The sequence below is a fragment of the Alosa sapidissima genome, chromosome 3, assembly GCF_018492685.1.
Source record: "Alosa sapidissima isolate fAloSap1 chromosome 3, fAloSap1.pri, whole genome shotgun sequence".
Taxonomy (NCBI): Eukaryota; Metazoa; Chordata; class Actinopteri; order Clupeiformes; family Clupeidae; genus Alosa; species Alosa sapidissima.
The window spans coordinates 3,428,264-3,442,869 of NC_055959.1; the positions used below are offsets into that span (position 1 = coordinate 3,428,264).

Consider the following 14,606-nt stretch of genomic DNA (forward strand, 5'->3'; position numbering starts at 1 on the left):
TGCTCTTATTTGTATTTTCTCCCTCTTGCTTTCTGTGCTCTTTCACTCTCACCCCCCCCTCTCTATATCCAGGCCTTAACTTGAAACCGGGCTCCGGCATGGACTCCCCGTCGACAACCCCCCACACGCGCGGACTGTCCAGTATGACCCCGGGACCGCAGACCCGAGGCCCGCCACCACAGGGCCCGCCCCTGCTACCTCCCCAGCTACCTCCCCAGCTGCCTCCCCAGCTGCCTCCCCAGCTACCTCCCCAGCCCGCCATGCAGCCCATGCCCTTGCGAGTGCCCCCCATGCTCCCTACGCACGCACCCCAACTCGGGCCGCCTTACTCGCTGGGCCCTCTGGACTGTGCCCCCCAGGCGCCCCCCATCATAACGTCGGTGCCTCCTCCCCCCGCCCAGACCACCCTGCCGCCCCCACCCATCCAGCAGAGCGCCGCGGCCACCCTCCAGAGCGTCTCCCTCCCGCAGCCCAAAGTAAGTGGTCAGATGACCAAGGGAGCCCACTCCACACATCTATTAAAACACCTTCAGTTGATATCTCAATGACTTCGTGAATTATATTGACCTTTTTCAGAGCAGCACAAAAGTACAAGATGATGACACATAAGATGATATGTAATGATGAGAATTGCCTAACAGAAATACTTTTTTTTACTGATTTTAAAGCACATTGAACTGCCTTGGTAAGAAATGCGCGATAAAAATAAAATTGCCTTTGCCTTCTGTTGATGAAGCTTCTGTTTATTTTACCTGTAGTGGAATCTGAATCCTAATTACTTCATTAGTCGTAGTCACTCTATATCGGCTGTTGAGTTTGTTCAATTTGTTTGACATGGCTTGTCTGATCAGTTCTTCCTTCGTCCCTAGCTTACAGCACGTTTTCCCAGAAGCCAGAAGCGGAAAGCAGACACGACGACGCCCACAGCCAACGACCAGCTGAGCGAGTCCTCGCCGGCCGAGTCCAAGTCGGGCAAGACGCTGCGGGGTGCTACAATGCGGCCCACCAAGCTGCCCAAGAAGGAGGCACCGGACTCGCAGCACCACCTGGGCCTTCTGGCCACAGGCGGCGGCGCGCACAGCCCCAAGCAGCAGGAGCAGATGCGCTACTGTGCCGGCATCGTCAAGGAGATGTTCGCCAAGAAGCATGCCGCCTACGCCTGGCCATTCTACAAGCCCGTGGACGTGGATGCACTGGGCCTGCACGACTACCACGACATCATCAAGCATCCCATGGACCTTAGCACCATCAAGGTGAGCGTTCATGTGGGTGTGTACGAGACGGGCTATTGGCTCAGAAGCTTCTGATTGGTTTTCTTCCAATTGTCACAGCTCTGAGTGAAGCAGTTAAGCTAACAAGGCCCCCAAAACAAAATTAATTTTGTCATGTTCACAAACTTTTAACAAACTCCTTTTAACTTTAACTAACAAAGACAGCTCTCCTGTGTCATTAATAGCATATTAATAGCTTCCCCTCCACATACTACAACTAAATATTTTAAAGAAGCCCTATGCAAGTCTGGTTATTCCTTCGCTGTTTCTGGGTTTTCGCCTGATTTTGGCTTGCATTTTTCACGACATAGCACCCCCTGCAGCTTCGGTAGCAAGTGACTGCTACGCTAAACCCCCACTAGCTAGCGAGCTATATATATATATATATATATATATATATATATATATATATATATAAACCAAGCTAAACACATACAGGGCTCACAATAAAACGGTTGAGCAAACACATTGTTCAAGAGACTATCAAACCACATTACAAAAACGAAGTTCACCCAAGGGTAGGCTACTTACAATTTCAGCAGCAACAAAGCCAAGTCTGAGTCCGTTTTGCAGTCTTCTTAGAAACTACAATCTGACTACATTTTCGAGGCCTTCCGCCGAGTCACATCCGGATTTGTTCGGTCCCGGACCAGAAAGTTGCATATTCGGTTTTTCCGCGGAGAAGCACTAGGGGGAGACGAAGCACCCACCAAACGACCCAAAAAGTGTTGTAGAACCATCAGAACGACTCTCAACCTGCATAATTAAGGTCATTTTTGCTAAAATTGTTGCATAGGGCTTCTCTAAGTTGGAACAAAATAAAAAGATGGATGCTTCACATATCATATGGTACTCTGCAGATTGTTATGATCCGATAATGGAATTTTTGATTGCCTCTCATTGCCTACAGATAATAAAGCTCGCTTGAATGAATCAGATTTTGTGAAAACATTCCTCTTACTGTGGTAAGACATAACTAAATGCCCTTTCCTGCTGCAGGTTAAACTGGACAACAGGCAGTACCGGGACGCACAGGAGTTTGCAGGTGACGTCCGGTTAATGTTCTCCAACTGCTACAAGTACAACCCTCCCGACCATGAAGTGGTTTCTATGGCACGGAAACTACAGGTACTTGTTTCCCAATTGTACCTACCTGTTCCCTCTTAGCCTTGATAAAATCATGTCCAGTTCACGTCCCTGCGTTGACGTTTCCCTCGGCCCTCTCTCCTCAGGACGTTTTTGAGATGCGCTTTGCAAAGATGCCGGACGAGCCTGAGGAGACGTTGACTCCCGCGCCGGCTCCCATTCTTCACCCAGCACCTATCAAGACGCAGCCTCCCCTGGCCCCTGTGTCCTCCTCGGACTCCTCCAGTGACTCTTCCTCGGAGTCGGACTCCTCCACGGACGACTCTGAGGAGGAACGCGCTCAGAGACTGGCTGAGCTTCAGGAGCAGGTGGGAGAGTGTAGTAACTAACACCTGTTAACGCCCCTCAGCAGTCCAAACAACAGTGGTTGGCATTCTTAAATCATAGAGAGACTTCTGCTCAGCAACTTTTAACTTGCTCACGGGTTACCTGCTCACATGGTTGTCACTGCAGTTCAGGACAACAAAAAAATCATTTCATGTCGCCTGCTGTTTTTCTACTTTCAAGGACGCTAACACAATCAAGGTCTTTGGTTTGATTCAATGTCCAGAAAGCACTTGAACTGCTGAAAATGTCTATTTGTACTGGACATCACATTAGCTTGTTAACTTTCAGTCAAGTCATAACACTGTAGGCGTGCAGGATGTCCGCCCCTGTTGCTAGGAGCCCCTGCTGACTGTCTCCCCCTCCCGATTTGTCCACAGCTGAAAGCCGTCCATGAGCAGCTGGCTGCCCTGTCTCAGCCCCAGGCCAGCAAACCAAAGAAGAAGGAGAAGGAGAAAAAGGAGAAGAAGAAGGACAAGCACAAAAAGAAGGCGGGAGCAGGAGGCATTTCTGCGCTGGACGAGCTCCCCGAGCCCCCGATCCCTGCCCTGCCGCCCCCCAAGAAGAGCAAGAACAACAAGGACCCACTGCCTAAGAAGACCAAGAAGCCTGGGTAAGCCAACAGAGATACGCTTTCTCTCTCTTCTCTGGCTGTCTGTCTTACAAGGAAGCTAGACCAGGCGCGTAATTGTAGCGTTCCATTCTTGACGCGTAAATTCCATTTTAGAAGACTGGTCTATTTTTTTTAGCCACGATCACGTCTGGTGTAGCCACTTTCATTGATTACCGTGGTTAGCAAATTGCTGTAGCGGACGCAACGCAAATGGTGTAGCTTCTCTGTTACTGTTTTATTAAACATGGGGGATTTTTTGTTTTTGTAATACTTTAAAAATATTTTCAATCATCAGTACTAAGCCTAATTGTAATAAATCGTACATTTTGTGGCTACATTTGTCAGAATTAGCAGTATTATCCTAATTGTTATTTCTATTTCTCTCCCCCCACAGTAAGAAGGACGGTGTGAAGAATAACCGCTCCATCCCTCCACCGGGCCCCGTGCCCCCCACCCTGCAGCCCGTGCCCAGCCTGGACTCGGAGGAGGACCTGCTGGGCTCCGGTGGGGCCCCTGGGGGTCCAGGCGGCCCGGAGAAGTGCAAGCCCATGACGTACGAGGAGAAACGTCAGCTGAGCCTGGACATCAACAAGCTGCCCGGGGACAAGCTAGGCCGTGTGGTGCACATCATCCAGTCTCGCGAGCCCTCGCTCAAGAACTCCAACCCCGACGAGATCGAGATCGACTTTGAGACGCTCAAGCCCTCCACGCTGCGAGAGCTGGAGAGATACGTCTCGTCCTGCCTGCGGAAGAAGAGGAAGGCTCCAGGTTAGTGGTGCTGTTTTTTCTTTTGTTTTATTTTGTTCTTGTTTAGTACTTTTGGTTCTTAAACATTTAACTCTGCGTTTTTCTTTGTTTTGTTTTGATCTTTTTGGTACTTTTTGATCCTTAAACATTTAACTGTGTTGCATAACAGAGATAGTCCATATAAAACATAATTGCTTATACTAATGTTGAATGCTGACGGTTCATTGCCTTTTCACCTTGCAGAAAAGACCATGGAAGCCCTGAGTGCCACCAAGACCAAGGGCTCCTCCTCTGACTCAGGCAGTAGCAGTGAGTCCAGCTCCTCAGACAGTGAAGATTCCGAGACAGGTGAGACTGACACCACTGCAGAGGTCAAAGGTCATTAGGCACTCTTGTGAGGATTAGAATGATGTGCACATTGTGTGTGTGTGTTGGTCTCCTCCACTTACTCTCGCTGGCCTCTTTAGTGGGAATGGTATCCAAGCAGAAGAAGAAGGGTCACTCGGGGAAGGAGGGCAAGAAGCCTCACCACCAGGCCCTGGCGCCCGGCCTGGTCCAGCCCCACATTGCCCCGCTGCCCCCGCCCCAGGTGCTGCAGCCCATGGCCCAGCTGAAACAGCAGCAGCAGCAGCCCCAGCACCCGTCGCCCGTGGCCTACATGCCCCCACCGCAGCCCGTCGCCGCCCTGGAGTCCTCGCAGCTCCTGGAGAACACGTTTGACTCCCTGCCCAACTTTGGGCAGCCCCTCATGCACCTGTCGCACCACGCCAGCGAGTCCTCGTCCCCCGCCGGACCGCCACCGCACCTGGGCGCACCGCAGCCCGGCGGCACCGTGTCCCCCGAGACCCATCCTTTCCTCAATCAGCACGCCGTACTCCCCCCTCCAGGTAAAACCCCTGCAGGACACTTCTGTCTGCCTTACTCCAACTAAGGGACTGCTCTTTATCTTTAATCAGTTTTGCTAGACTCATAATGGTAGCCATAGTTGCTGAATTACCCGCTTAGCCATGATAAATACTTGTAAAGGGAACATTTCAAACCTTGTTTATAATTAGGATGTAAATGAGTGGAATACTTTCCTATGACTGACAAGGAATGTTTCTTTGATCCTCTCCATCTTTTTCCTTCCTCCTCCTCTTCCTCCTTCCTCTTCTGTGCTCAGCTCTGCACAACGCCATGCCTCAGCAGCCTTCCCGGCCCAGCAACAGGGCGGCCGCTCTACCTCCCAAGCCCCCCCAGCAGACCATGTCACAGCAGCAGCAGCAGCAGCAGCAGCAGCAGCAGCACCCCACCCCGCCTCCGCAGCAGGCCCTGCAGCCCCAGCAGCTCCAGCCCCAGTCCCAGCCCCCACCCCCCCCAGCCCCAGCCCCCTCAGCACCACCTGCCGCCCCACCTCATGCACCCCCCGCAGCCCCTGCGCCAGCGCCCGCTCTCCCCGCCCACCCTCACCCCGCAGGGCCTGCTCTCCTCCCAGCCGCCCCAGATGCTGCTGGAGGATGACGAGGAGCCCGGGCCCACGCTGCCCCTCACCCCCAACCTGCAGCTCTACCTGCAGCACCTACAGGGCAGACAACAACAACAACAACAGGCCTCCCTGATGCAGTCCCTGCCTAATAGACAGCAGCAACAGCAGCAGGCAGGGCAGCCTCCTCTGCTTCAGTCCGTGCAGGTCCAATCCCAGCTGGCTCCGTCGCAGCTCCCCGCACAGTCGCAGACCCCGACCCAGCAGCTCCAGCAGCAGCAGCATCAGGCCAGACACATGCAGCAGCAGCAACAGCAGCAGCAACAACAACAACAACAACAACAACAACAACAACAACATCCCCAGCAGCAACAGCAGCAGATGGGCTTCTCCCAGGGTCCCATGCCCGGCAATCAGACACAGCCAGCGCCGCATAAAGTCTCCATGCCCTCCAGTAAAGCACAGCAGATCATCCAACAGCAGCAGCAGCAGCAGCAGCAGCCACAGTCACAGCAGTCTCAGCAACAGCATCCCTCTCCACGTCAACACAAGGCAGACCCCTACAACACCGGTAAGGGACAGAGCTCTCTGTGCCCGACAGTGGCACCTTGCACCCATTCCTATGGCACGAGGGCATGCATGCACGCTGCTCTGTGGAATGCTAACTCGAGTCTTGTTTTGTGTTATGACAGGTCACCTGAGGGAGTCTCCTCTCATGATGCATTCCCCCCAGATCTCACAGTACCAGCCCATGCACCAGTCTCCCCCACACAACCTGCAACCCAAAAAGGTGAGTCACAGCGGCCTTAATCTTAATCTCCCGTGCGTGTGCTAGGCCTAATGTTTGCACATACTCCTTTGATCAACATTAGCCCTGTTTGCATGGACACGTTTAGTCTGATTACAAACAGAGTAATGGCTCAATCGGGATATAAATGCCTCGTGTCAACACGTCAGGCGATTGGATTCAGCCTGATCTGATTAAATTTTCAGTCGGATGGACAGAAGTGGTGTACTCCGTTCTGACAATCGATTAAAAATTCACCCATGTAAACATGTACTCTGATTGTTGGAGTACATTTCTGCTTTCTGTGCAGGTGTTCCCTGTAGCGGTTACATTACAAAGATAGAATTTTGACCCACAGGTATTAAAAACGGCACTCTGATCAGTAGCCTGCCAGCTTAGTTTGACACAACACCACCCATCGGCGGGTTTCCTAACTGTCCAGAGGCTTTCATTGTTTAATTGTGCAGAACATTTGGTCAGTGTGTGGGTATGAGTGTTTGGTCAGTGTCTGGGTATGAGTGTTTGGTCAGTGTATGGGTATTTTCTGATTGATTCTGCTCAGTATTACTGACGCTCTGGTGGTGTTGTGTCAGGAGCAGAGGCCTCCCTCAGTTCTGGGCGCGTTGAAGGAGGAGAAGCTGCCCCCATCACCAGTCATGCAGGGGGAGCCCTTCAGTCCCGCCATGCGCCAGGACTCCCACAAGCATCCGGAGCCAAAGGTTATACCTGTCCACGGCCAACAGAGTGAGTAACCGCAACGCCTCTGGGTCAATATATGCTTCAAGACTGCTCTTCTAGAGAATATGTGCGTGTGTCTGTGTCTGACTCTGTGTGTGTGTGTGGCTGATTCACTTTTTTTTTTTTTTTTACTTTAACTCTGGTGCAAAAAATAACATTAAAAATAACATTATACTCAATGGAAATAACATAACCCCACCCTGCCCAATTCATTTGTGCCCATCATGCCCCTGATTGTAATAGTGTCTGACCATCGGTTATGTTTACAGGGGAGCCTAAGTCGTCGGACAGCTCGCGGCCTGTCATCCGCTCGATTGATCTCCCCCCCTCAATGCAAGAGAAGGACAAGTTCAAACAGGAGCCCAAAACGCCCGTCGCCCCCAAAAAGGTACAGGTGGGTCAAGGGACTGCTGCATCACATCACATTTTAAGACCATTGGAGGAGACGAATGACCTATGCACAAGCTAATGACATAGACACAACATATGAGAATATATTGTAGCTAGCTATAGCACATTTTTTCTCCTCTTCAAAGTTTTTGTCTTTGAATCATTAGCGTTACTACTGTTTACCTTTCAATTGAAATTAAAATATTTCTGCCACAAAAGTGGTGTTTGACATATGACTTGTACCACTGGCTGTGAATTCTAATTTTGTTTAGCATGTGTGTGGGAAATCATCACTGAAAGATGCGTTTTTTTTCCCCCCCCTGTGATGGTTGGACAGGACGTGAAGTTAAAGAACATGGGCTCGTGGTCGAGTCTGGCCCAGAAGTCGACCTCAACACCGTCGTCGGCACTCAAGTCGTCGAGTGACTCTTTTGAGCAGTTCCGCCGCTTCGCCCGCGAGAAGGAGGAGCGAGAGAAGGCCCTGAAGGCCCAGGCCGAGCAAGCCGAGAAGGACCGCCAGCGCCGTGAACAGGAGAAGCTACGGTGAGCATAAGAAGCCAAAATATATATATAAAAAAAAGATTACTAAGTATTTTAGTGCCGCTGTTTTTCTGATCATGTTGGCAAAAACAGAATTTCTGTGTTGTCATGATGGTAACAATGACGCTACGATAAACATATAATGCTATAATAAACACCCAATCGGGAATTTGACCCTTTTGACCTCTGTGTGACCTTCCTCAGGGGTCGAGATGAGGAGGATTCGCTGGAGCCGAGTCGGCGGCAGCACGAGGAGCCGCGTCGGAGACAGGAGCCACCACAGGTGCAGCCAGCCCAGCAGCCACCACAGCAGCAGCAGCAGCAGCACGCGTCGCACTCGCAGACGCAGGGCCAGGTCCACTCGCCGGCCAACCCCCAGCCCACGCAGGCCCCCCCGACGCCACCGACCGCCAGCCAGAGTGCTCTGGACCAGCATCAGAGAGAGATGTTGCGCCGCCGAGAGCAGGAACGCAGGAGGAGAGAGGCGGTGAGCTACCCCATCGCACACACACACACGCACACACACACTCACACACCCCCAATGTCACGTAAAACTAAGAGGGGGAAAAAGCACAAAAAAATGCGAACTGCCTTCTAATTCTCTGAAATGATTAGTGTGGAAAAAATTTGTGATTCATTCATTCACACCAGTTAACACCAAGTCACTCAACTTTGCAAGTGATAAGAAGTTCTAGTTACAGTCCGGAATTACTTTAAGGGGTAAAATGCACATTAATATTTCATGAACACTAACCTTGTATCTCTTCGGAGTGTGCTAAAACAGTCAAATTATCATTCTGTGTTTTTTAATTTCACTGTGCTCACATTTAAAGAAATTAAATCAAATCGAGGATTTGGAGAGTCGTGACACCCACACATGTACTATACACACAGAGAGATGTATATACACTGAAGAAAAACAGAAAGGCAACATGGAATAATCTTCCAATTTATAGAAGGGAAAGAAAATGACTGGATTCAGTACAGCAATGGCTACAGATCGTAAAACAAGAGTGAGAAATAAGCTTTTGGTGGGCATTGAGAAATTATACAATCCTTTGTGAAACACAGGACCGAAATTTGACGTGTTACATTGGCAGTCTTGTTCATTTATGTAGTATAGTATGTATTGTACACATACTCAAATATGCATATGGATATGAATAATGTATTTACTTTTATTGTATGTGTATATTGTGCGTGATATGTTAATATTTTATTATAGTGTTTGACATATATGCAAATGATTTATTCTCTTTCAGATGGCAGCTATGGTTGACATGAATTTCCAAAGTGATTTAATGGCCATCTTTGAGGAGAACTTATTCTGAGAATCATGATTTTAACTTCCCGCCGAACTGAAAGGAATAAATGAAAAAACAACAATAAACAAACTGCAAATTCCTTTGGGGGAGATTAAAAAAACAAAAAAACAAATGGGATAACGAAAATCGTAAACACACAGGGCGATGGAATAACGAATCCTGAACTGGTCCCCGTAGAACCTCTGAAAATAGCCTGCCATATTGAGGCAGGCTGCATCCACGAGTTGAAGGACGGCCCTGGCCTCCTGCGCACAGAGGTGGGGAGCCCCTTAGCTTGACTGCTGCTGCCGCCGCCGCCTCTATGCGACTTCATTTTCCTGCGGATGTGACGTTGTCATGGCAGCAAGGGCCTAGGAGGACTTGATCGGCGTGGCACTTTGTGAGACAGAGCGAGGAGCAGTGGGCTGACGCCACCACCATGGAGCGGACGATTGATTCCGATAATGATTTAAATATTCTTGATTACCTGTCGTTTAAGGCATCCAAGAACTGCCATGCGCCGTGGGAGGAGGGCTCAACGAGACAAGAGGCTGTTTTGTTTTTTTTCTCTCACTTTTTTTTCCCCTTTGTTTTTTGGACACATCCAAGCAGATTGCAGGGTGGGGATGGGCACTTAAATATGAAATCTTGGGTTGTCACTTCTCAGGAGGAGGTGCAGCTTGCCTTACGCCTCTGACCTGTACACACACACATACACATACACATATGCACACACACACACACACACACACGCACACGCAAATGTACTATAAAACAGTATACTCACTGACCTGGACGTATGAACAAAGATATGATCCATTATTTACAAACCAGAGAGGAGTGTTACAATGTGCAGATTTTTTTCATTATGTTGGATCTACTGTAAAAAGGTATTTTCTTATTCTATGATTACTGTTTTGTTTTTCATTTTCTTTTTTTATATTTTAACCCTCTTATCAATGCCATTCTCCATCTATGTCTATGCCAAACAACTATTTCCTTTTATGCTGAAGTTCTAGTCTTGAAATTCTTCATTTAACTTGTGTCTTTCTTAAAATATAAATATATTTTTCTTGTCCAGTCCCCCACCCAATGGGCCTAGCTAGCCTGATAGTAAATAGACTAATATATGCATTACTCCCTACAAGTGTTAATTGAGGGCAAAACTCATAAAATATGCATCCATTCTTCCATAATTTCACTTCACCCTAGTGCAGAGCTCGTAACTACCACAGGAGAGCTCCATTACATTGGGCCTTCTTGCTCAGCTGTCCTTTGGTTTGATTTTTTTGTAAACTAATTCAAGCAAACTTTGAACATTTATGTCTGTTGTACAAAGAGATGCAAAATTTTGTATTTTTCTTTTCTATCTGCAAACTGGTTCATTTTCACCCAACAGCATTGTTAGAATGGATCAGAGCATTAACATCTAGCTTGTTTGGCTATGTTGAGCACAGCTGATGGTTTTTGACAGACGGAGACCCAAGATCCTTTAGGGAGAGCTCGGAGACGGAACACAAGATGGAAGCTAGTCTTTGCATGACTCCTTTTCACAAATCATTTAAACTATGACGAAGCAGAGACACTCTGTATGCTGTACTAGATATAATAAACACAAAAGATTTGAAACATAAAACTTAAAAAAAAAAAAAAAATCAAAAACAGTTCTGATTTTATATCATTGTTATTGTTCAATTCTAGTGGATGTGAGTTATAATTCTGTTATTTGAGACAGTGAGAGGGTTGGGGGCACAACTTGAAACCTTGGCGGATCCTCAGAGTTTCTCTTATGGTGTTTTTCTCCAGTGCCTGTATCGTATTGCGATTCTAGTTGGCATATATTGCGTTGGGGAGGGCAAGGGTGGGAAAATGCCGGTTGGCCGAAGGCTTTGGGAAGGGGAGGGGGTGGGGTTTAAGGGGAGAGCTTGTGTAAAAAGGCAAAAAAAGGAAAGTCAGCATTTTATATTTTACCCAATTACAATATTCAGGTTTAAAAATCTAGTTTTAGCTGGACTTCTATGTACCTGGTATTTTTTTTTTTTCTCCCCAGTTTTTGTTAAGTGGACATGTTGGCACAGACACTTAACCATTATTGTCAGTGTGAGTGCATGTGTATGATTGCATAACTGTATGTTGTGTGTGTGATGTATGTATGTATGTATGTATGTATGTTGGTTGGTATGAATGCCTGTTATGGTCTTCTGTGGCACAGGAAGTGACTTCAAATTCAAGAACACTTCAAAAGAACGAGTTGCTTTGCTAACAACACTCATTTTTTCCTTTCTCTCCTTTGGAAGTTCACATGTTTAACTTTATATATAAATATATATACACATTACTGGTTCATTGGCCTAATGAAAAGTAAAGTAACAGAACACTTTTCATTACTTCAAGCCTTTACATGTGTGCTTGCTTTTTCATGGTAAGAGTTGGATGTTAATGTGCCATAGATATGACTCTCCAGAGAATGTGCTGACCGTGTTGCTCAGCAGCAAGTTTGCTTTATTCAGGTATTTTATTTCACTTTTTTTTTCCTTTTTTTCTTTTCGTTTCATTTTGTTTTTTTGGGTTTTCGTGTTTTTAACATTTTCCTCGATTCTTGTTTGGTATGTGAGTGGGCTATCGAGGTCAATGATTCAATCTGTTATGATCATGGAATAAACTCATCTCTTTTATAGAAAATTAAAAGGAAACAAAAAAAACTACATCTGTGTGTTTTTGATTTGTTCTGGAAGTTTTAGTTTATGATCTTTTGATCTACGTTCCTCCTCGAAATGGGATGTTCCTCATTATAGGGTTCTTCCTTCCATTTGGCATTATCTGCTCAGGGTTACCACTGGCATGAAAATCCTGGTAATATTATTTTATTAAATGTCATTTTATAGGCCTTGAAAAATCAACATTGTTATTGTACTCTTCCATGGATAATGTTCTGTTGTGATGCATTTTGCACTTGGAAGAGACCATCAAGTCTAAGAAAATGTAGTTACATTCAATACCATACTCCAATGGCTCCAATCATGTGTACTTGTAGGTTGTGAAAGGCCATGAAATGTCCAGGGCCCTCAGAGTCACTGAAAATGGGTAGGATGAGAATTAGCCAGCCACTGAAGACAACAGCCAGAGCCTTAAGAAACATGGAAATAATGGACCCTTGTTTTTTTTTTTTATTGTCAGGTGTTTTTAGAGTGCTTGATGGTTTTTTGGGCCCCTACCATCGACTTCAAGGCATCGCTGCCACCGTCGACGTCATGTTACCTAACCTCAACCATAACCCTCGACTAACGCCTTCCAGACAGTGCTGCTTTAAAGTCGACGGTAGGGGTCCAAATGACCATAGGTTTAGAGCCCAAGTGGCAGATATTCCCACTCTTGGTCAGAAACAGTCCACCTGAAGTTAAATGTGATATAGCACTGAAAGCCATATTGCGACCATTAAAACTATTAATCCTGTTGTTGTTGCATAGCCTACATTAGATATATTTCATTAAAAAAAGGCATGACGAATTTCTGTAAAAATGATCCTTATAGGATATTTATCAATGTGGTAAAGTAGGTCGATAACTGAGAATACTTTGAGAATTGATATCTTTGCTTATAGTATAACTGGGTTTGAGTGATGAGCCAGACCCCACAATTTTTTAAATAAAGTTAAAACCACATAAAAACCCGGGGTGTTGTTATGAAACGTACGTCATCATCCAGCGTCAAGACATCGTCGAAAAGGCGGAAGTAACGTGAAGGTTGGAGCAGAGCGGAGTGGTTGCAGTGCACTGCTTGCTTTTTCATGCGTAAACATGGGTGTTAAAATAGAGATTTTTAGAGTGAGTACTGCCTCTCAGTTTCATATTAGGTAATACATTTAGTGTCATATGAACAATCGTTATAGTTGATCATCTTCAGCAAATGACCGCCTAGTTGAAGCAAGCGGTCACATAACAGTAACGTTTGGCTAGCCAGCTAGTTAGCAGCTAACAGCTATGATGCAATATATTTCAGATAATGTAGTAGATCACAGTTTTTGTGGAACATGTACATGGTTTGTTAGGTAACCCACAATCAGTCCTACTGGCGTAGGAAACGGTCATCACTATTTATTGAAACGTTATTTATATATTGTTACAGCAGTTCTGTCCATATTACCTTTTCAGAAGCAGTTGCTTTATTATAGCCTAGAGCTAGACGGGTTTCTGTCAGTAGGGAACCGTGTTAATTAAACAATTACAAGATAGCCTCTCCACAGATGATGCTGTACCTGTCCTTCCCCGTTGCCATGTTTTGGATATCAAACCAAGCTGAGTATTTTGAAGAGTACATTGTCAAAAGGAAGGTTAGTCATCTGTTATGAAAATGTCAAGTCACCTTTAAACTATATCTCCAATTGATTAAATTAATGAAAGAAAAAAAAACATTGTTTTCTCTACGTTTCTTACCCTCACCCATTCCACGTCAGAGGGAAATCTTTCCACCAGATGAGAAGATGCATGTAAGTGTAAATAATGTGCATTATGTGTGCATCTCGAGGATCATGGCATTGTGATGGTTAGATTAGATTATGCCTACTAATTTTATGCCATTGCCCCCTCTAACTTGTGACTTTTTAAACAGAGGCAAGAACTTGAAGCGTTTAAGGAGCGCATGCGGGCCAGAAAGGAACAGCGGATTTTGAAACAGATGGGCCTGGAGTCTCAGGACTGAGTCTACTGAAAATGGAACTGACAATGAAAGCTGTTTTCCTTCTGAATTGTGGATCCTTCAAACCCAAGGGAAGGCAAGGCAAGCATTCTCTTAAGAATGCTTATGGAATTATGTGGTGAAAGTATTGCCAAGTTTGAGGTTTGGACATTGAGGAGACTGATTTGTCATGGGTCAGAAGGTGAACGATTTTTTTGATCCTTGGGACTGCTAAATCAAGTTGGCATGTTTTTTTTTGCGTAATTTCAAATGTTTTCCCTTTTTTCATATTTCAATCAAATGCATACAAACACACTGGTTTCAATCAAAGCTTAAATGCATTATTTATTTTTCAGTGATTTAAACATTTGTTATGTACATATGCACATTTTATTGTCATTAAAGCAAGAACATATTGACAACCTAATGTATTTAGATGTTGTGAACTTGTGTAAATTAGATTTTTTTTATTCTAATAATTCTGTCATTTTTTAAACTATCACACAATCACACATTAAAGTACGTAATCGGACATAAGGAAATGTGTTTAATATGGTTATGGTTATGGAATTTAGCAGACACATTTGTCCAAAGCGATTTACAAAAAAGT

General features: G+C 45.9%; 2 protein-coding genes across 2 annotated transcripts in view; both read left to right on the forward strand.

Annotated features, from left to right (window-relative positions):
- brd4 (bromodomain containing 4) overlaps positions 1-12,027 on the forward strand; it is a 38,892-nt gene extending 26,865 nt beyond the window's left edge. Inside the window, 16 exon segments of the mRNA XM_042085142.1 lie at positions 73-476; positions 870-1,253; positions 2,271-2,399; positions 2,504-2,725; positions 3,122-3,354; positions 3,749-4,122; positions 4,345-4,449; positions 4,569-4,988; positions 5,264-5,454; positions 5,456-6,134; positions 6,256-6,353; positions 6,944-7,094; positions 7,358-7,476; positions 7,816-8,021; positions 8,223-8,505; positions 9,281-12,027. Coding sequence (XP_041941076.1) covers positions 73-476; positions 870-1,253; positions 2,271-2,399; positions 2,504-2,725; positions 3,122-3,354; positions 3,749-4,122; positions 4,345-4,449; positions 4,569-4,988; positions 5,264-5,454; positions 5,456-6,134; positions 6,256-6,353; positions 6,944-7,094; positions 7,358-7,476; positions 7,816-8,021; positions 8,223-8,505; positions 9,281-9,349 — 4,067 coding nt within the window. The 3' untranslated portion in view covers positions 9,350-12,027.
- A 1,000-nt stretch (positions 12,028-13,027) lies between these two features.
- On the forward strand, positions 13,028-14,423 carry LOC121705046 (protein PET100 homolog, mitochondrial). Its single transcript, XM_042085751.1, has 4 exons — positions 13,028-13,146; positions 13,566-13,652; positions 13,776-13,808; positions 13,931-14,423. The coding sequence occupies exons 1-4, from the start codon at positions 13,120-13,122 to the stop codon at positions 14,018-14,020; spliced, it is 237 nt and encodes a 78-aa protein (XP_041941685.1). The 5' UTR covers positions 13,028-13,119; the 3' UTR covers positions 14,021-14,423.
- Positions 14,424-14,606: the final 183 nt, after the last annotated feature.